The sequence below is a fragment of the Aquarana catesbeiana genome, linkage group LG03 (genome assembly GCF_042186555.1).
Source record: "Aquarana catesbeiana isolate 2022-GZ linkage group LG03, ASM4218655v1, whole genome shotgun sequence".
NCBI lineage: Eukaryota > Metazoa > Chordata > Amphibia > Anura > Ranidae > Aquarana > Aquarana catesbeiana.
This window is the reverse complement of record NC_133326.1, coordinates 186057825-186078674: the sequence shown is the minus strand read 5'-3', so window position 1 is coordinate 186078674 and position 20850 is coordinate 186057825. Positions and strand designations below refer to the sequence as shown.

Here is a 20850-nt window from a genome sequence, read left to right as displayed (position 1 = left end):
ACAACCCCTGCCTCCATATCTGAAAGCTGTCAGACAGAATATCTGCAGCTCTGCCTTGCAGCCTTGTGCCCTCTCTCATCTTCTCTGCCAGGTGAGGAGAAAGACTGAACCCGGACCACCACCCACCACCAGCAGGGCAGAGACAGTAGAGTATTTACTATTGGCCTGTGTTGTTGTGAATGATGACGTCAGTAACTATTCCACTCACAGCCCTGAATAACTGGCAGCACATAGCCATCTGGGCTTAATGTTTCTTGTCACTACAAAGAAACTTGCAGAGGAGATCAGAGGCACATGGCTGCAAGATTACATGATGTCTGGCAACTTTCAGAGGGGGAGAGGGCTGGGGTTGTGAACTTCCGCTCGGATCGCCGTTGTGATCTGGGCAGAAGTGGGAGTGGATACCTGGTTCTGATACATGCCAAATGTCAAAAAGGAGGGGGGGAGAAAAACAAGCAGAACTTCTTGTTTTGGGTGAAGTTCCACTTTAAAGATTAAATAAGAGAAAATACAAATAGACGTGCAATTAAAAGTAAAGCAATAACATATGCAGTAGAACACAAATCATTTGAAACACATTAACCTTCTAGCACATACTGTTTATTGTAATGTATATGTTTTAATCATTGCTCAAGCTGTTACAGTTGAAGTGTGATTTTTTTTTTTCAGGATAATATCTGTGGAACTGCCTGAAGAAGCCAAACAATTTGGAATTCAGTTTCGATGGTGGCAGCCGTACCATTCTGGACAAGGGGAAGATGTGTGGGCCATTGATGAGATCATTATGACATCTGTACTCTTTAACAGTATTAGCTTGGACTTCACTAACTTAGTGGATGTTACTCAGTCTCTGGGTTTTTACTTGGGAAATGTGCAGCCATACTGTGGACATGATTGGACACTATGGTAAGACTTACATATTGATATGTAACACTGACTAGTTTTTCTTTAATATTCTTTGATATTATATAATGTTTTTGTGACTATATTACTTATTCAAATTTTTCATTTTCAAATTTTCAGTTTTCAACCTTTGATAGGTAAAGAATAAGAGCTATAAAATTTTAGTAATTTTTAATTCTAATATGTACAACCTTATCTGATGCTCAGTTTAAGATGACAAAACTTATCCTGTGTTTAATGAATATTCTGGTATTCGAAACTAAGTCTGGGTTTAGTTTTATTATAGATTTTTTGCATGCAGAGTCTAATTTGTTGCTATGAGTCCAGGAAAAATGTTCAGTGTAAAACTGGCAATAGCCTATATAAATAAGGGAATAAAGGAAGATTGCAGGTTTAAACTCCCAAAGTCTATCCCAAATAAGGATGGGCGTACAGTTCGGCCCGAGCATGAGTTTGAGCCGAACGTTGGCTGTTCGGAAGCTCTCTGAACAACCGAATTATAGGGACAGAGCACTGTCAGAGCCATGATTGGACACTGTCATGATGAGTATCCAATCATGGCTCATTGCTCTTAATCCCATCCCACACTATAAAAGTATACTTTCCATAGTGGCCATTTGTAGTGTGATAGCGGCGTAGAGAGAGATACTGAACACAGGGGTCTGTCCAGTGCTGTTAAACCGTTAGTGTGCTATAGTGTTATATTCTGGTTCTATTGTCAGTGTAGTGTGCATCTAGGGATAGTTCAGTGTGAGTGTAGTGCGATCACCATTCATCTTTACATTAGTGTCAATGTAGGGATAGTTCAGTCATTGTGAGCGTAGTGCGGCCATTTATCTTTACATTAGTGTCAATGTAGGGATAGTTTAGTCATTGTGAGTGTAGTGACCACCATTCATCTTTACATTAGTGTGAATGTAGGGATTGTTCAGTCAGTGTGAGTGTAGTGACCGTTTAACACAGTATATTTTATTGCATTACTGCAAGTTTAACGCAATATAGTTCTGTGCGTTATTGCAAGTCTAATGCTGTATATTTCATTGGGTTACTGCAAGTTTAACGCCATATATTTTTTGTGTTACTACAAGTTTAACGCCTTATAATTCTGTGCATTACTGCAAGTTTAACGCTATATAGTTCTGTGCGTTACTGCACGTTTGTATATTGCAGTATGTTATAGTGTATCCGTGGAGTGTGTCTGTGTCGTGAATACTCAAATTAAAGTGCACCAAACACCACTTTCCATTGATTAAAGTGCATCCATATACACATTTACACATCTTTATTATATTTTGGGGTTGATTTACTAAAGGCAAATCCACTACAAGTGCACTTGGAAGTGCAGTCGCTTTAGATCTGAGGGGAAGATCTAAAATGAGGGGAAGCTCTGCTGATTTTATAATCCAATCATGTATAAGCAAAAATGCTGTTTTTTTTATTTTCCTTGCATGTCCCCCTCGGATCTACAGCGACTGCACTTCCAAGTGCACTTGTAGTGCAAAGTGGATTTGCCTTTAGTAAATAAACCCCATTGTTAATAAGCACCCCCCACATCATGTCTGGGAGGACAGCAAGGAGAGGAACACGTTCCCATGGCACTATAAGGGGGCCAGCAGCAAATGTGTCCACAGGCAACTTTGGAACTCCCTACCTCAATCTGTCCGACTGTCCCTTAATCTATCCGTCTTTAGACGATCCCTAAAAACCCTTCTCTTTAAAGAAGCCTACCCTGCTTCTAACTAATACACTGTTTTACTTCCTCCATCAGCTCATCCCCACAGCTATTACCTTTTTTATCACTTGACCCTCACTTTTTAGATTGTAAGCTCTAATGAGCAGGGCCCTCTGATTCCTCTTGTACCAAATTGTTTTGTAACTGTAATGTCTGCCTTCATTTTGTTAAGTGCTGCCCAAACTGTTGGCGCTATGTAAATCCTGTATAATAATAATAATAACAGGCAAAGGTGGACTTGTTCAGTCCTCAGGCAGGGCATCTTTTCCTCTGTTTAGTGATGTTGCCCATGCTATCCAGCTACAGCATGCAGAGGAGGTGGTGGATTGGCTTACTAAACCGTCCTCATCCTCCATCACCCAAGCAGAGACTAGTGCGCAGTTCCCTGCAGCTGCCAGAGTGGCAAAACCTGCCTCCTTGGCCACAGCTATTCCTGCCATAGCCCCAGCATCAGGCATGGAGGAGTCAACGGAGTTATTTGAACACAGCATCAGCCACTTGCTCCTTGACGATGCACAGCCAATACTCGATTCAGATGTTGGTTCTGACTCTGAGGTTGAGGAAGGCAGGGACATGAGCCTACAGAGAGGGGATAACACTGGTACACAAATTGACAGTCATGTTCCCCCAGCCACAGCGTATTGCCAAGTCATCTCCAGTGGTAATGAGGATGGAGGAGATGATGATGATGAGGTCACTGACTCGACTTGGGTGCCGGATAGAGCCATCATGGAAGAGTAGAGAGCAGCCACCCTATTCTAGTACATTGTGGAGCTGTTATCTCCCGGTCCACTTCCCACAGCTCAGCTGTCTGGGCCTTTTTTAGTACATGTGCAGCCGATCACACAGTTGCTATTTGCAAACTTTGTCTTAAGCGCATCAAGCGAGACAAAAACACCAACCATTTGGGTACCACATGCTTGACAAGGCATTTAACATCCCACCACTCAGCCCATTGGCAAGAGCACCTAAAAGCCACACAAATGTAACACAAATTTGTCCCTCCTTACTCACCTCAGTCTGTCCCTGCTATACCTCATGACCTCTTAGCAGCCTCCACTGAGAGGGATGATGGTATAGCGCAGGGTGTCCCAGGTCCTTGCAGCACATCTGCCAGCAGCACACCACCAGCTGCAGACTAAAGCCAGCAAATTTCTCTGCCCCATCTGCTGCAGCGAGAAAAAAAATACAGTCCCTGCCACCCACATGCCCAGCGTCTAAATGCAAGCTTGTCAAAACTGCTGGCTCTACAACATCTGCCTTTTCGCCTGGTGGATTCTGCCCCCTTCCGTGAATTTGCAGAATGTGCTGTACCACAATGGCAGGTTCCCAGTCGCTATTTCTTTTCACATAAAGCCATTCCATCTCACTACCATCACATGGAAGGCAATGTTGTAGCATCAATGGGCAATGCAGTCAGCTGCAAAGTCCACGTTACTGCTAACTGTTACTGCTACTGTTACTGCTACTGCTTGGTCCAGCAAGCATGGGCAGGGAGGATATATATTGTTCAAAGCACACTGGGTAACTTTTCTTTCAACTCGGAAGGATGCAGGACAAGGCTCAGTGCTGCAGATTGTTGTGCCCCCACGTCTCCATACAGCTGGTGATGATGTCAAATTTGTCAGCTCTACCCCCTCCTCCTCCTCCATGCCCTCCTCTGCTGAATTGTCCTATGAACCTTAAGTACCCCCTAAGCGTTCAAAGTGCTATTCATTGAGTCGGGCTAAAAGGTGCCATGCAGTGCTTCAGCTGGTGTGTCTAGGGGACAGGAACCACAACAGAGCAGAGATTCTAGCAGCTCTGCAGGGACAGGCCCAGAGGTGGTTCGCGCTACGCCAGCTGGAGCCAGGAATGGTGGTGTGTGATAATGGCACAAACCTCCTGTCTGCCCTTAGACAGGGAAAGTTGACACACGTGCCATGCCTGGCACATGTCCTCAATTTGGTGGTGCAGTGTTTCCTAAATAGGTACCCATAGTTGGAGGATCTGCTAAAGCAGGCCAGAAGAGTCTGTAGCCATTTTAGGCGGTCATACACAGCCAGGGCTCGGTTGGCTGAAATTCAGCAGGAATTTCACCTACCCGCAAACTGCCTGATTTGTGACATGCCTACCAGGTGGCACTTTGACAATGCTGCATATGCAGCAGAGGGCTGTCACTGAGTACCTGTGTGAGTATGGCACAAGGACAGGCTCAGGCCAGCTCAGCTTTTTTTCCCCACGCCAATGGCTGTTCATAAAGGATGCATGCAGTGTACTATCACCATTTGAGGAGGCCACAAGGATAGTGAGCTGTGACAATGTATGCATCAGTGACACAATCCCTGTTGTGTTCCCGCTGGAGCAGACTCTGCGTGGCATTATGGACAGGGCACTCGAGGCAGAGCAGCAGGATGAAGAGGAGGACTTCTTTTCCTCTCAAGCCCACTTTATGCAGACACAATTGTTCCTGTGCCACAGAACACAAAAGAGGAGAGAGGAGGAGGATTCTGGCAGTTTCGGAGGCATTGAAGCAGAGGAAGACATATGTCAAACAGCAAGAGATGGTTTTCCATACGCAGAACCCTTGGGAGTATTATGTGGCTGGGAGGAGGCAGTTCCAGATACTATAATCCTCAGTGCAAAAATTATATATAAAACAGCGCTCGCAAATGAATTAATGTAATGTAGTGATCTTTAAAAATCCTCTTGCAGCTGCAGGATAAAAGTGCTTACACTTTGATGATATATAACAAATAAACCTGCGCTAGCAATTTACTAAAAATAATTGATTAACTGTACCAAAACCAAATCATAAATAATCTATACAAATACTAGTGAATGTGAGAAATGTGTAAAAAATATTGATAATATATACCATACACAATTAGCCGCACACTGGGTGAAATCGTGCATGAAATGCACTAATAAGGAAAAAATATACAAATTGAAAAAGGCCAAATCGCAAATATATGTGATGAACAAGCGCGACTATGAAGTGATATAGTGTCATTAAACTAATACAAAAATTATATAAAATAAAAGCACTCTCATAAATAGTGAATGACAATGAAGTAAGCCTCTAAACAATCATAGACGCCAAGTAAAAAAATGAAGCAAAACAGTCAATTGCATCCAAATTTACAAATGATGGAATATCCATAGCTTTAAGAAACTCCTTCACAGAAGGGACAGATGGCAGACTTCCAGCATATTCATCCGCAGGATGATAAATGGCTACCGATATGCTGATGTTAAAGATGGTTGGGACCATAGAACTCGTGTTCCACCAAAAAAAAAAAAAAAAAAAGGGAAAAATATATGGCATAAAACCTTAGGATATCATAAGGTCACCTGCGCATATATGCGCTACTCACAAGACCGGCATGCAGAGCAGGCATTCAGATAGTTGGTCGGTTCGCCGCTGATCGGCGTGCGTTCCACCAAAACAGGAAGTGATGTCACTGGTACTGGTTAGCAGGCGTAGGCAGGATGTTACGTCGACGCGTTTCGCCCCTCCCCCAGGGCGTTATCAACGCCCTGGGGGAGGGGCGAAACGCGTCGACGTAACATCCTGCCTACGCCTGCTAACCAGTACCAGTGACATCACTTCCTGTTTTGGTGGAACGCACGCCGATCAGCGGCGAACCGACCAACTATCTGAATGCCTGCTCTGCATGCCGGTCTTGTGAGTAGCGCATATATGCGCAGGTGACCTTATGATATCCTAAGGTTTTATGCCATATATTTTTCCCTTCTTTTTTTTTTTTTTTTTGGTGGAACACGAGTTCTATGGTCCCAACCATCTTTAACATCAGCATATCGGTAGCCATTTATCATCCTGCGGATGAATATGCTGGAAGTCTGCCATCTGTCCCTTCTGTGAAGGAGTTTCTTAAAGCTATGGATATTCCATCATTTGTAAATTTGGATGCAATTGACTGTTTTGCTTCATTTTTTTACTTGGCGTCTATAATTGTTTAGAGGCTTACTTCATTGTCATTCACTATTTATGAGAGTGCTTTTATTTTATATAATTTTTGTATTAGTTTAATGACACTATATCACTTCATAGTTGCGCTTGTTCATCACATATATTTGCGATTTGTCCTTTTTCACTTTGTATATTTTTTCCTTATTAGTGCATTTCATGCACGATTTCACCCAGTGTGCGGCTAATTGTGTATGGTATATATTATCAATATTTTTTACACATTTCTCACATTCACTAGTATTTGTATAGATTATTTATGATTTGGTTTTGGTACAGTTAATCAATTATTTTTAGTAAATTGCTAGCGCAGGTTTATTTGTTATATATAATCCTCAGTGACCCCGAGGGGTCTGCTTCTCGTGCCTCCGCAAATTTGCAGTGCATGGGCCCCCTCATGCTTCAAAGCCTGCGAAAGAAGAATACGTGGCATAAAATGATCGCTATTGATTGGAAACCCTCCTTGACCACCGTTACAATGGGAAAGTCTCAGAACTCATCCCGTCCCCACAGAGTGCAGAAGATGAAATCTCTTGAGGACACCTTAAAGAGAAGTTTATTGAATGCTTTTCCCAACTCTGTTAGGTTACAGTGTCGTGGAAAACGTAGTTTTGATGCTTCTGTTGGTCAAGAGAGGAGCGGTGGAAAAGGCGGTTGCCTAAGTGATGCATTTCTGAATTTTTTTATTCCTCATCGCCCAGGGCTGTCAGCTTCCACATCCCATCAGCAGCGTCTGCATGACATAGTGGACGATTATATAGGGGCAAAAACAGAGATGGAGAGCTTTCCAGTCGACAATCCACTGGCTTACTGGGTCATGAGAATAGACCACTGGCCAGAACTTGCCCAGTATGCTATTGAGCTGCTGGGCTGCCCTGCATCCAGCGTGCTCTTCGAACTTACTGATGATAGAACGTGTTTGTCCACAGACTCCATGGACCGTCTGACTTTTATCAAAATGAATCAGTCCTGGATTACCAGCAGCTATGAAGCCCCTGATGCTGATGTCGCAGATTAAGTGTTTTTGGGATGTGGAATCTCTGCAGGACTTCTAGGCTGCCTAGTGTTGTGGGTGTTTATTTCATCTGGAAGAATGTTTTTGGTGTAGGTCATAGGCACAATTAACACCCAAAGACCAATTTTTCCACACCTGTTTGACAGGTGCATATCATTCCAATTTTTAAAAGCAAGGCCAATTTTTGCTTCGTCAAGAGTACCTCTATAGGGTTACTGTGTGAAGGTGCCACCGACACCCAAAGAACAATTTTTCCGCAACTGTTTGACAGGTGCATATCATTACAATTTTTGACAGCAAGGCCAATTCTTGCTTTCATCTATAGGGTTACGGTGTGAAGGCGCCACCGACACCCAAAGAACAATTTTTCTGCACCTGTTTGACAGTTGCATATCATTACAATTATGGACAACAAGGCCAATTCTTGCTTTCATCAAGAGTACCTCTATAGGGTTACGTGTGAAGGCACCACTAATACCCAAAGAACAATTTTTTCTCACCCGTTACAGAAGTAAAAATCCAAACTCTGTGGTAGAGACACCAGAATTTATACAAAAAAATCTCTAATCTTGTTCCCCGTGCACTACATTATGACCTCATCATACAGACTGGCTCCCCAAGCCGTTGCTTAAAAAATAAAGAAAGCTTGCAGGGAAAATGTCATTTTTTGGGCTTTATTAATGAAATTATTGCTGCAGCAGCTTCTGTACACAGTGCAGATGTGCCACTTTACAGGTGGACTAAGGGGACCCCCCAGGCACCATATTGAAAGGAATTTTTCATTTTTATACTTTCACGTTAAGCATCAAAAAATCACTACTCGTTTAAAAATTAAGTTTTTATGAACTTTTTTTTCATTAATACATGTCCCCCAGGGCAGTACCTGGACCCCCATAACCATTGTATGCCCAATTACTTGTGTATAAGCCTTCAAAATGGGCACTTTTGATTTTTCACGTTCGGGTCCTGTAGACTTCAGTGGGGTTCGTTATTCAGTTCCGAACTTTCGTGATGGTCCCAAGTTCTGGTGCAAACCGAACAGGGTTTAAAACAAGTAAATATAATAAACCCTCCTATCTATTGACTAAGGCAAGCAGCATAAGGATTAAAAATGGTTAATGTTCATTGAGCGAGTACATTTCTGCTTCAACACTAAAACCTAAAGCTAATCTCAACACAAATTCATGTCATATTTACCTACTAGGTGCTGGAACCACCTCTTTTGTTCTGAGATCTTAATTAATTGGAATTAATTTCTATTTGCCATGGTTTAAATTGCCAAAGGTAGTTTATAAATATGATTTTATTATATTAGCATCACAATTACAATATTGTATAAATAATTTATTTCAAAGCTCAGAATTAAATTGAATTGTAGCATAATACTCTAAAACTTGATGATCATAATGGCTTTGTTTCAGATATAAAATGTGCATATGGATGCATTGATAAGGTTGGATGTTATTAAAAATCATTTCAAAGGTAATCACCACATGAAGCAAAAAGCAAGGAAATATATCAATAACACTACTGTCATGCGTAAGCTTATAAAGGTATAACTAATCTAAGAGTCAACTCAATATAAAGTACTTTGCTTTTAAAAGGAGTTCAAGTATCAAGAGTCTGCCGAGTCTACACTTAAAGAAATAATGTGGACATTTAGTACTAAGCTGCCAAATATTATGGTAGACGTTGAGTGTATAGCAGTTACTCAGGAATAGAGGTAACACTTGTGTAAGAGGCACTAGATCTCCTGTTTTAATAACCAATATTACAAGTGACTGTGCAAACTGCTCTGGCAGTGATAAGGCTAGAGAAGGAGCATCGTCTACTGAAAGTCCTCACAGCTCATTAAAGTGATTTAACATGGCTTGTCTTAAACTGTTTGAATTTTTTTAATCAAATGATCAAAATAAAAGACTTTGTTTAATTTGCTTGATTTAACTTTTATACTTTACTCCAAGTTATTTTGTGGCATTTCTTATTTTTACAAAAAGGATTGCTTATACACCTGAAACAGCTCTGGGACCTAATATGATGGTTCTTATCACCAAAACCTCCTACCAACAAGTCCCATTTTGCATAAGATGATGTCTAAAAATGTACTTGCCTTAGAAGCCTGAAAATATATCCATGTTTGACCTTGTTCTTCTCTAGGGATTGTATCAAGGTCACTCCAGGTTTCTAGTAAATTGCCAGTAGTTTAATACTTACGACTTTCCTCCAGCTGTATGTTCGTTTGGTTCGCATTTTTTCATACCCAACTTTTACATAGATTTATGTGCATAAAACATATCCTCACAAGGGAGCCTCGACAATTGCTTTTTCATTAGAATGTGTGTCATAAATCACTGTGCTTCTTTCTATGATGCTTCCACTACAAATGGAAAGACTAGAGACAGGAGTTACTTCCACATTGTAATAACACAATTGTTTAAAGATAAAAAGACCCCTATGATTCCTAGGAAACCTAATGTTTACTCATGTGTTAGATTTAAAATAGAATATAGTGTCAGCATTTGTTTTGTACTCTTGAATGGTAATTTATGGCATATTTTCAGTCATTTAGAGATTATTGTAAGTTAATTTAACATTCTTTTAGTGTTTTTACTTGCATATGCTGAAATAATTTTGGAATCGTATTTCATGTATATACGTTCTCCTTTTAGAATCAATTTTGTTTGTCAGACACTGCAGTCAGTATCCTTACTGAATTATTGCTGCAAGAAAGTTAGTTACAGCATACTGTTCTTGGTGAAAGCCTTTTGACAGTACTGTGTCTATGATATTGAGGTAAGAGGTACAGCACAGCATAAGCTTATTAAAAAGCTCTACAAGAACAGTATACAGTATATAATGTGTTAATATGGTTTCTCCTGCTACATCACCTATTTAAAAAATACAAATAGGAACAAAGGGTGTGAGCAAATAAAGATAAATAATTGAAGCAGTTTAATGAGATAAATATAATGCAAGGGCTGCCTTTTTCATTTTATTATAATTAATTGATCAATTTTTATCTAAGTGAGAAGACAAAATACCATGTTCTTTTTTTCCCCTTATTTTAGGTGAATACTGTCTAAAATGAATTGTAAAACATGTTTTGTTTTGCACTTCTCATAATGCTGATAGAACTCTGAACAGGTTGTATAATACCATCATTTTTTAATACAAAATCCTATCAGGCTCTGCTTAAGCACATATGTTGACAGAAAGAGGGGTAAGACAGATGACCTCATCAGTTTGCTACTGCTGCTTCTTTGTCCAATTACAGATTCGGGTCAGATTGGTGTCAAACTGTACTGCCACCAATATAGCTGCGCTATCTGGCAGGGCAGTTTAAATCTCAGGACTGGCTGTGTAAATTTTTAAAATCCTTTGTAGGTAAAACATGCATGCAGATCATGCGCATGTTTTATACATGTTCAACTGTTTTCCTGGAGGTAAACTTTAAAGGAATTATAGGGAGATAGTTTTAAAGCATTATTAAACCCCAAAGCAAACATTTATTATATTGCAACTTACCAATTCTTAGATGTGATGGGTGTATTTTAGGTTGTCTTTCTTCTACAATATTTTCATTTGGAAATCCAGCCAATAGGTTGGTTGTTTTTCAACAGAAAAGCTTTCTTGCTGTTACAGGGATGAGACAGAGGGGTTTATTTACTGAAGGCAAATCCACTTTGCACTACAAGTGTACTTGGAAGTGCAGTCACTATAGATCTGAGAGGGACATGCAAGGAAAAAAAAATCAGCATTTTTGCTTGTACATGATTGGATGATAAATTCAGCAGAGCTTCCCCTCGTTTCAGATCTTCCCCTCAGATCTAAATCTACTGCACTTCCAAGTGCACTTGTAGTGCAAAGTGGATTTGCCTTTAGTAAATCAACCCCAGAGCATTTAACACTGGCAGTTTTTACTTATGTTAAACACCCCCCCCCCCCCCAAAAAAAAGTATTAGCTGGGGTTTAGCTTCAGTTTCTTAGTGTATTTAGATCTGCTAGTACATCTAACAGCTCCTCCCCTCAGGGTAATGCTGCTGTCCAAATCTGCCCCCTGTGCTTGTTCATCCAAAGTAGTGTCTGTATAAAGACACACGATCGGACTTTTTGACAACAAACATGCAAATTAGCTGTTTTGGAGCAACATCCGACCGTGTGTACGCTCCATCGGACAAACTTTTTCTATTTCTATCGGACTTTTGTTGGCTGTGCGAACGCACAAACTTTCCGGCAACGAAAGTCCGATGGAGCAAAGTCCGATCGTGTGTACACAAAAGCATCGGACTTTTGTACAAACTGCAGTACGCAGCCGCGAGAATGTTTCCAACGCGATCCGATCGTGCTGGTTTTCGGCGGCAGGGTACTGTACATCTTGCGCTGGCTGCAATAGGAAAAACACATTTTCCTACTGCGGCGAGCGCGAGAGGGAATTCTCCTCTGGGGGAATACCAGGCCCTTCAGTCTGGTATGGATTTTAAGTGGAACCCCCTACGCCGAAAAAGGACATGGGGGTCCACTCAAAATCCATACCAGATCCTTATCCGAGCATGCAGCCCGGCCGGTCAGGAAAGGGGGTGGGGACGAGCGAGCACCCCCCTCCTGAGCCGTACCAGGCCGCATGCCCTCAACATGGGGGTGTTAGTGCTTTGGGGGAGGGGGGCGCCCTGCGGCCCCCCCACCCCAAAGCACCTTGTCCCCATGTTAATGAGGACAAGGGCCTCTTCCCGACAACCCTGGTCGTTGGTTGTCAGGGTCTGCAGGCGAGGGGCTTATTGGAATCCGGGAGCCCCCTTTAATAAGGCGGCCCCCATATCCCGGCCCCCCACCCTGGAGAGAGCGTTGTGTCAACATCGGAAGAAAAGAGGGAAGAAGACGATCCAGAAGTCCAGGCCACCGCTAGCAAAAGAGTAGCAGAAGATAGCGGAGGAGCTGGCAGAAGATCCGGACACCGGGAGAAGACGCAGGAGAGACCCGTGGAGTCGGAAGAAGACCCCCGGAGCTGCCTAATAAATTACTTTAAAAACCTGTGTACTGTGTTTTTTTATTGACACTTTTTTCCCTACCTCATACTCATTCACAAAGGGTGGGGGGCTGGGATCTGGGGGCCACCTTATTAAAGAGGGCTCCCGGATTCCGATAAGCCCCTCGCCCGCAGACCCCGACAACCAACGGCCAGGGTTGTCAGGAAGAGGCCCTTGTCCTCATCAACATGTGGACAAGGTGCTTCGGGGGAGGGGGGGCGCAGGGCGCCCCCCCTCCCCCAAAGCACCCACCCCCCATGTTGAGGGTATGCGGCCTGGTACGGTTCAGGAGGGGGGGCACTCACTCGTCCCCACCCACTTTCCTGACCTGCCGGGCTGAGTGCTTGGATAAGGGTCTGGTATGGATTTTGGGGGGACCCCCACGCTGTTTTTTCGGCGTAGGGGGTTCCCCTTAAAATCCATACTAGATCTAAGGGCCTGGTATGCCCCTGGAGGGGAACCCATGCCGTTTTTTAATTTAAAATTTGGCGTAGAGTTCCCCCTCAAGATTCATACCAAACACAGTGCCTGGCATTGGCGGGGATCCAAGTCGGATCCCCGCACCAGTGTGAAACCGACTGGCAAGGTGTCAATCTCGCCAATAAAAGTGGCGAGATTGACACAATATCAGACAACAATACAGAAGTTGACCAAAGGGTGGTGGTAAAGAGCTGAAAAACCACGTGATTTGGTGAAAGTTGGCTGGAAAAGTCCTGCCGTCTGTGTACAAACTTATGGCCAACGCCCTTTGTACAAAAATCCAAGGGAAAGTTTGTACAAAGTCCTATCATGTGTATGGGGCTTAACACAGGAGGTGTGTTACTGGCCAGATCACCATGAGAAGCCAGAGTTAAAAAAAGAAAACTAATACAGTCACTACATCTATTAATTGTTAACTGCAATATACAGTATTACATTTTTGGTTTTGGGTTTAATACCACTTTAGGCTGGCCATAGATGGATCAAAATTTGTCTGGATCAGCAAGGACGAATTTGAATCCATCTAAGGCTGTTTACACTCCAGAGAAGTCAATCTAACGATACGCTTCTCTCGAATGAGACTGTTAGAAATTTTTTTTTTTAAATTGTTTATTTATTAAGTATATTCAAGTATACATAAACAGAATATTCATTCTCTTAGAAAAGACATTGATAGCAGCATATTTTCAATGAGGTAAAACATTTTTTGGTAGCTTATTATATATCAAAAAGAAATAACACTAGGTGTCAAATGATTTTCAGACAACACATACACATCATGGTAGAAATAAGAGGGTCAGTTAGTGAAATAAAGCAATGGCAGGGTTTGTGGTCCTGCTACAGTCAATCAATAAAGGAAACTGTCTTTATATCTCATTGACTCTGGACTACCTGGGGGTTCTCTATGTTGTATTCAGAGGAATCCCAGTGTCCCCATATAGCCTCGAATTTGGGAAGGGAGTCGTCAATTATGGCTGTGATACGTTCCATCCTGCGAATGTCTGTAATTACTGACAAAAATTGTGCAAAGGTAGGGGGGTGTTAACTAACCAACATTGGGGTATAACCCGTTTGGCCGCTAATAAGATGAAGGCCATCAGTTTCCTAAGTGTCTTTGGCATCTTAGGGAGGGGCAAGCCTAGCAAGAGATGTATAGGTTGATAGGGTATAGGGAAGTTTAGAATTTTCCCCAGCAGGGCATGGATCTGTGACCAGTATGGCATTATCAAGGGACATTCCCAAAATATATGGAAGTGGGTGCCCAGAGATGAGCCACATCTCCAACATTGACCGGATGTAGTCAGTTTCTGTCTTAAAAGAAACTCCGGGGTTCTATACCAGAACATCAATATTTTATAGGATGTTTCTTTCTGAGTCACACATCTGGATGTCTTAGATGCATTTTCCCATATATTCTTCCAATCGCTTATTTGAATAGGTCTGTTTAAAATATGGGACCATTTGCGCATATATGTGTGAGTCTGTTCTGTGATAGGAGAGGCAGCATGCAGAATTTTGTATATGGTGGATATTAGATGAGATTCATGAGGGCCTCTGGAGCACACCACTTCAAATTCAGTAGGGATAGTTAGGGTCAGTTGTGGTATTTTGGTGGAGAGAAAATGTTGGATTTGTAGAAAGGAGTAAAAGAGGTTTTTTGGGATTTTATATTTAGATTGTAGATCAGTGAAAGTGAGGAGTTTACGGGTAACTGGGTTAACCAGGTGGCGTAGTTGGAAAATACCAGCTTTCGTCCATGGCAACATGGCATCATAAGAGAGACTATCAGGGATTTCCGGATTGAAGGTAATATTTGTTAAAGGAGAGCATGGGGATGAGAGTTTATATTTACCAGAGCAACTTTTCCATATTGAGAGGGTAAACAGCATCGGATTTAGGCTGATTTTACGTAACTGAGAGATGAATTTATCCGAAGATGGCCATAGCATATAGCATGGATGTGCGGGAACCGTGATGCCCATTTCTATCTCAGACCATCTGTTAGGGGCGTATCTGGATGTCCAAGAGGTTATTGTTCTTAGATGGGAGGCATAATAATATTTGATTATGTCGGGTGCCCCCAAACCTCCACCGGCTCGGGATGCAAAGAGTACCGAGCTAGCTATCCTATGAGATTTATGATTCCAAATAAAATTTAGGAAATTTCGTTGGATTATCTTTAATTGGGACATTAGAACCTTGACTGGGAGGGTCTCAAAGAGATAGAGGAGCCTAGGGAGCACCGACATTTTGAGGACATTTATCCTTCCAAGAAGGGATAAGGGGAGGTTAGTCCATGACTTTAATAATTTGTTGATTTCTGTAAACATAGGAGGAAAATTGGCCTGAAAAAGAGTGGAGTAGGAGGAGGTCAAATAAACCCCAAGATATTTCAAGGAGTGGGTGCACCAACGATATTTGAAATTTTCCTGTAAAGTTGAGAGCATATCTGTGGAAAGGTTAATAGGGAGGGCTTCAGTTTTGGTCGGGTTTATTTTAAAACCTGAAATGCTGCCAAATTGATGTAGAATTGCATGAAGAGAGGGGAGTGATATATGGGGGTGGGTCAATGTTAATAGAATGTCGTCAGCAAATAGGGACAGTTTGTATTCCTGATGTCTCAGCGCCACTCCCCCTATGTCAGGGTGAGAACGAATAGCTTCGGCCAGAGGTTCCAGGCTTAAAATAAAAAGTAAGGGGGATAGAGGGCATCCCTGACGAGTGCCATTACTTAGGGAGAATAGCGGAGAGACATGGGAAGACAACTGTACCTGGGATGTGGGCGTGGAGTAAAGCGCTCTTAAAGCGTGTATAAAGGGACCTGAAATTCCGTATCTAGTCAGAATGGCAAACATAAAAGACCAGTTTAGGCGATCAAACGCCTTCTGAGCATCTAAACTGAGGACTATCGCAGGTTTCTTAGTTTTAGTCAGTAGATCAATAAGATCGATAGTTCTTCTAGTGTTGTCTCCTGCGTGTCTAGTGGGAACAAAACCGACCTGGTCCCTATGTATAAGTGAGGGAAGAAGTAGGGACAGTCTGTTAGCTAAAATTTTTGTGAAAATCTTATAATCAGAGTTCAGGAGAGCAATGGGGCGATAGTTGTCTGGTAGTGATAGGTCCTTATCCGGTTTCGGAATAACTGTAATAAAGGCATGAAGGAATTGGGAGTGCGGGACTTTCCCAGACATCAGAGAGGTAAATAAACTTATCATATGGGGTATTAAAACTGGTAGGAAGCCTTTAAAATATGAATAAGGAAGCCCGTCGGGCCCTGGGGACTTGTGGGTCGGAAGCTGTTTAATAACCGCTGTAATTTCTTCAGCAGAAATGGGAGCGTTGAGCCCTGAGCGTTTCTCAGGAGAGAGTGTAGGAAGATTTAGAGTTTTGATGAAGTCATCAAACTTTTCTTGGGTGAATGTAAAATTTTGGTCTGTTGCTAGGCAGTTATAGAGTTTTTGGTAATAATCACCAAAGACTTTGGACATGTGTTGGGGGCAATATGTAGGTTCACCGTTGGGTTGTAATAGTAAATCAGGGATTGAGGCTGCGGGTCTAGGTTTTAATTTGTTGACTAGCATTCTATGGGGTCTATTAGCGAATTCGTAAAACTTTTGTTTGGACCATAGCAAGGATTTAGCAAGTGAATTCAGATCAAGAGATTTAATGCGGTTACGTAACGATACCACTGATCTAAGGCGTTCCACCGTAGGGGAGCTGACAAGGGATTCCTCTGCTTTGGATAAGTCATGTAAGAGCGATGATCTTTGGAGAGCTCGGTCCTTCTTAAGACGGGAGCTTGAGGAGATACACTCTCCCCTGAAAAAGGCCTTATGAGCTTCCCATAGGGTGGATGCCTCAGAAACCGAACCCTCGTTAAGTTCAAAAAATTCTGTCAGTTTTTTCTGGAGATGGATATGAATATCAGGTATTTTAAGAAGGGTCTCGTTAAGACGCCAGTGGCACGACCTAAATGTAGGTTTGGTTAGAAGGAGATCAAGAGTTATGGGGGCATGATCTGACCATGTGATTGTATTTATTTCCGAATGGACTACATATGACAGTAAGGGTGCTGAGACAAAGAAGTGATCTAGTCTTGTATATAGCTTGTGTGGGGGAGAATAGAATGTAAATTGTTTGGCTGTAGGATGTTTTATCCTCCAAGTATCGAAGAGGTTGTGAGCTCTGATAAGTTTTCTAAAGGCTGTAGCCATCTTTTGAACCTGGGGAGGTGGGGTGTGTGTAAAAAGGGCAAGTCTATCTTTAGTCGGAGACATGCATAAATTGAAATCTCCCCCAATGACCATGAATGGTTGAGAGAAGGATTGCAATTTTTCAAAAAACATCTCAAGAAAACCAATCTGTCCTGTGTTAGGAGCATAAACATTGGCAAGGGTAAATGAAACATTTTCATGATCACAGCTCAGGAGAACAAAACGGCCTTGAGGGTCTAAGTATGTCGACCTGACACGGATATTAGAATTACGTTTCAATAATATGGCTACTCCAGCCCTTCCAGAAGGATCTGATGCTATATAAGCGGTAGGAAAATGCTTGGAGGCAAATTTAAAAGATCCCTCTGCTTTAAAATGTGTCTCCTGAACCATGATCACTTCTGCTCTGGATGCCTTAAACTCCTTCAACGCCAGCCAACGTTTGCGGATGGAACCTAGACCTTTGACATTACATGACAGTATACTTACAGCCATAGCTCAGGTATATGAGTAAAGCAAATATTAAATTTAGAAGATAGGGAAGGAACGTGTACCACGATGTATAGAACATAATAATAGATGTATCATAGGAAATCATATGACAGTATTGTATAATTTTTAAAACATAACTGTATTTTGAACGTGGGTTTGAAAGAAAAACCCATATGTATGAGAAAATCAATCGAAACAAGGGGTTGGGAAGTAGAAAACAGAAACATAAAGAACAATAATAATAAAAAAAAAAGGAGATCCAGGGTAGGACCAAAAAGGGTCTCTGGTGAAAAAAAAAGAAAAAAAAACACATACCAGTTAGGTATTAGGCCTGAGGCTTGTAGAAGCCTCAGGAAATCACGGTCTCGAGTCAAGACCATGTTAACAGGGGGTGTGTCAGCCTACAAAATTAGACTTGTGGGCCTCCGCCCGATCCGAACATTAAAGAAGAAAAAGAAAAAACATGGAACCCCCAACATGGAGGCTATGTGCTGGGTTGTAACAAACAAGTGAGCAAATAAACATGTAAGGCACTTCGGATGTGAAGGTTCGACTCTGAACACAGAGTCTCAGAACACATAGGCCAAAAAACAAAAACAAAAACAGAAAAAAAAAGATATGACCCATGTGTAAATAGAGATCAAAGGGGTATGTCACATCACGTTTTCAAGTAGGTCCTTTAAATGGAGCCGCTCTTTGAGGTGTAATTGGTGTCTTCTTTGACTTCTGGCGTACCGGGGTCCATATTTTCCCAGGAGTGGACATCTGCCGGGAGGGCTGGATTTGTATCTGCAGGTCTTCATCTGGTATAGGAGGGAGACCTAGGTTTTTGATAAAAGTTTTGCATTCTTGTAGGTCTCGCATGGAGTGTTGTGAACCATCTTTCATGACTGACAATCGGAACGGGAAACCCCAACGATAAGGGACTTGGTATTGTTGCAGATGGGAGGTAACTGGGCGTAGAGCGCGGCGTTTAGCCAAGGTGATGGGCGATAGATCGTTGAAAATTTGTAGTTTTGCGCCTTTGAATTCGACCTTCGATCTATTTCGGGTAGCAATGGTCAGGGCCTCCTTGCTCTCATAAAAGTGGAAACGAGCGATTATGTCCCTGGGATTAGCACCCTGAGGAGGTTTAGGAGCCAGTGATCTGTGTGCTCTATCCAGGCGCCATTCTATGTCAGGAATATGAGGTACCAGCTTGACAAACAGAGCAAGGAGATGTGGTCGAATTTCTTTATCTGAAATGGATTCCGGGACTCCACGGAAGCGTAAGTTCTGACGGCGTTCTCGATTTTTGTTAGAAAATTTTTACTCAGTCAGCACATGCAGCCAATTGGCTGCAGTGCTGATCAGTGTATTCTGACAGCGGAGGAGTCTCCACTGTCAAAATACAATAGCACAGTTGGAAGATATCCAAACAAGAAGACTCACTGCTCCAGGTGAGGTTTTAAAAGCCTGATGATCTGGACAGGTGCCCGCCTCGGCTCGCCTCCGCATGTAGTCAAAAGAAGAAATGGCTGCACTCTGTACTTTTATTCAGAACATCTCAAAGTGTTGACCAGAAAGCTGGTAGATGCATTTCACACACTCCAAGTGTGCTTAGTCATTATGACTAAGCACACTTGGAGTGTGTGAAATGCATCTACCAGCTTTCTGTCAACACTTTGGGATGTTCTGAATAAAATAATTTTGATCGAGTACAGAGTACAGTTGGAAGATTCTTCCATCATTCTGGACTATTGTTTTTTTGTTTTTTTTATCAGCTGGCTGGCTGATCGAAAAAAAAACGACATCCAGCCAGCTTTAGCCAGGGGTAAGAAATATTGCATGTGAATATTTTAAAGTCTTTTATTCAGCCTATTGGTGATGCTCTAAGTGCTCTTTCACACTGCTCTGTAGCAAAAACGCATATGCATTTTTACCGCGATTTTGCTGTGTTTCAGATGCATTTCTGGTACATTTTGGTTGCCTGCACTTGTGAAAAAATAAACATGTGACACAAAAACGCAAAATGTGGTGTGTTTTTGTTGCACTTTTGATGCGTTTTTGTTGCATTTTTGCAGCATTTTGCATTCATTTTAATGGGGAGCTACTTTTTTGGTGCGGTTTTCAAAACCACACCAAAGATGCAGCATGCAGGACTTTTCAAAATGCACCGCACCCAGGGCGCAGTGGTGTGAAGAGTCCCATAGGGTTTAAAGGGAGACCTTTTTTCTTGCGTTTTTCTTACAAGGTGAAAACGCGATAAAAACCTATCAGTGTGAAAGGGCCCTAAGTTGCTCTCGTCTACCATGTTAAAAAAATATTGTTTACAGAAAGGGCACTTTCACACTGGCAGCGCCCAGGCGTCGGCTGTAAAGCGCCGCTATTTTTACCGATGTTTTTGGCCGCTAGCAGGGCGCTTTTAACCCCCGCTAATGGCCGAAAAGGGGTTAAAAGCGCTCGCAAAGCGGCACTGCACATTGATTTCAATGCTTTAGGAGTGGTGTATAGACTGCTCCTACAGCGCCTCAAAGATGCTGCTTGCAGAACTTTTTTTAGCGTCCTGCCAGTGCACCACTCCAGTGTGAAAGCACTCAGGCTTTCACACTGGAGTGAGATGAGAGGCGCTTTACAGGCGCTTTGCAGGCTATAGTGCCTGTAAAGCGCCTCGGTGTGCTAGCAGCCTAGGGCCGGGTTCACACTGGTACGACAAATGCTCCGACATTGGGAGCTCATGTTGCATGACGTGTGAAAATCAATGTTTCCCTATGGGAGCCGTCTTAACTGGTCCGACACAAGTCGGTCCGACTTTGAAAATGCTCCCTGCACTACTTTGGTCCGACTTTGATCATACTTCAGTCCATTGAATATCACTGAAGTCGGATCAAAGTCGGATCACCGTCCTAACTGATCCGACATTGGCATGCGACTTGTGCTCTGATGATCTTGAAGGGGAACTCCACGCCAAATAAAAAAAAAAAATGCCATGGGTTCCCCCTCCAAGAGCATACCAGGCCCTTCGGTCTGTTTTGGATTTT

At 42.4% G+C, this 20850-nt stretch overlaps 1 protein-coding gene across 2 annotated transcripts in view; it reads left to right on the top strand.

Annotated features, from left to right (window-relative positions):
• The window catches only part of RELN (reelin), an 865607-nt gene that overhangs the window by 548267 nt on the left and 296490 nt on the right, over positions 1–20850 (top strand). For both annotated transcript variants that reach the window (XM_073619618.1, XM_073619617.1), the window contains exon 20: positions 670–906. In XM_073619618.1, the coding sequence (XP_073475719.1) occupies positions 670–906 (237 nt within the window). The remainder of the gene's footprint in view (positions 1–669; positions 907–20850) is intronic.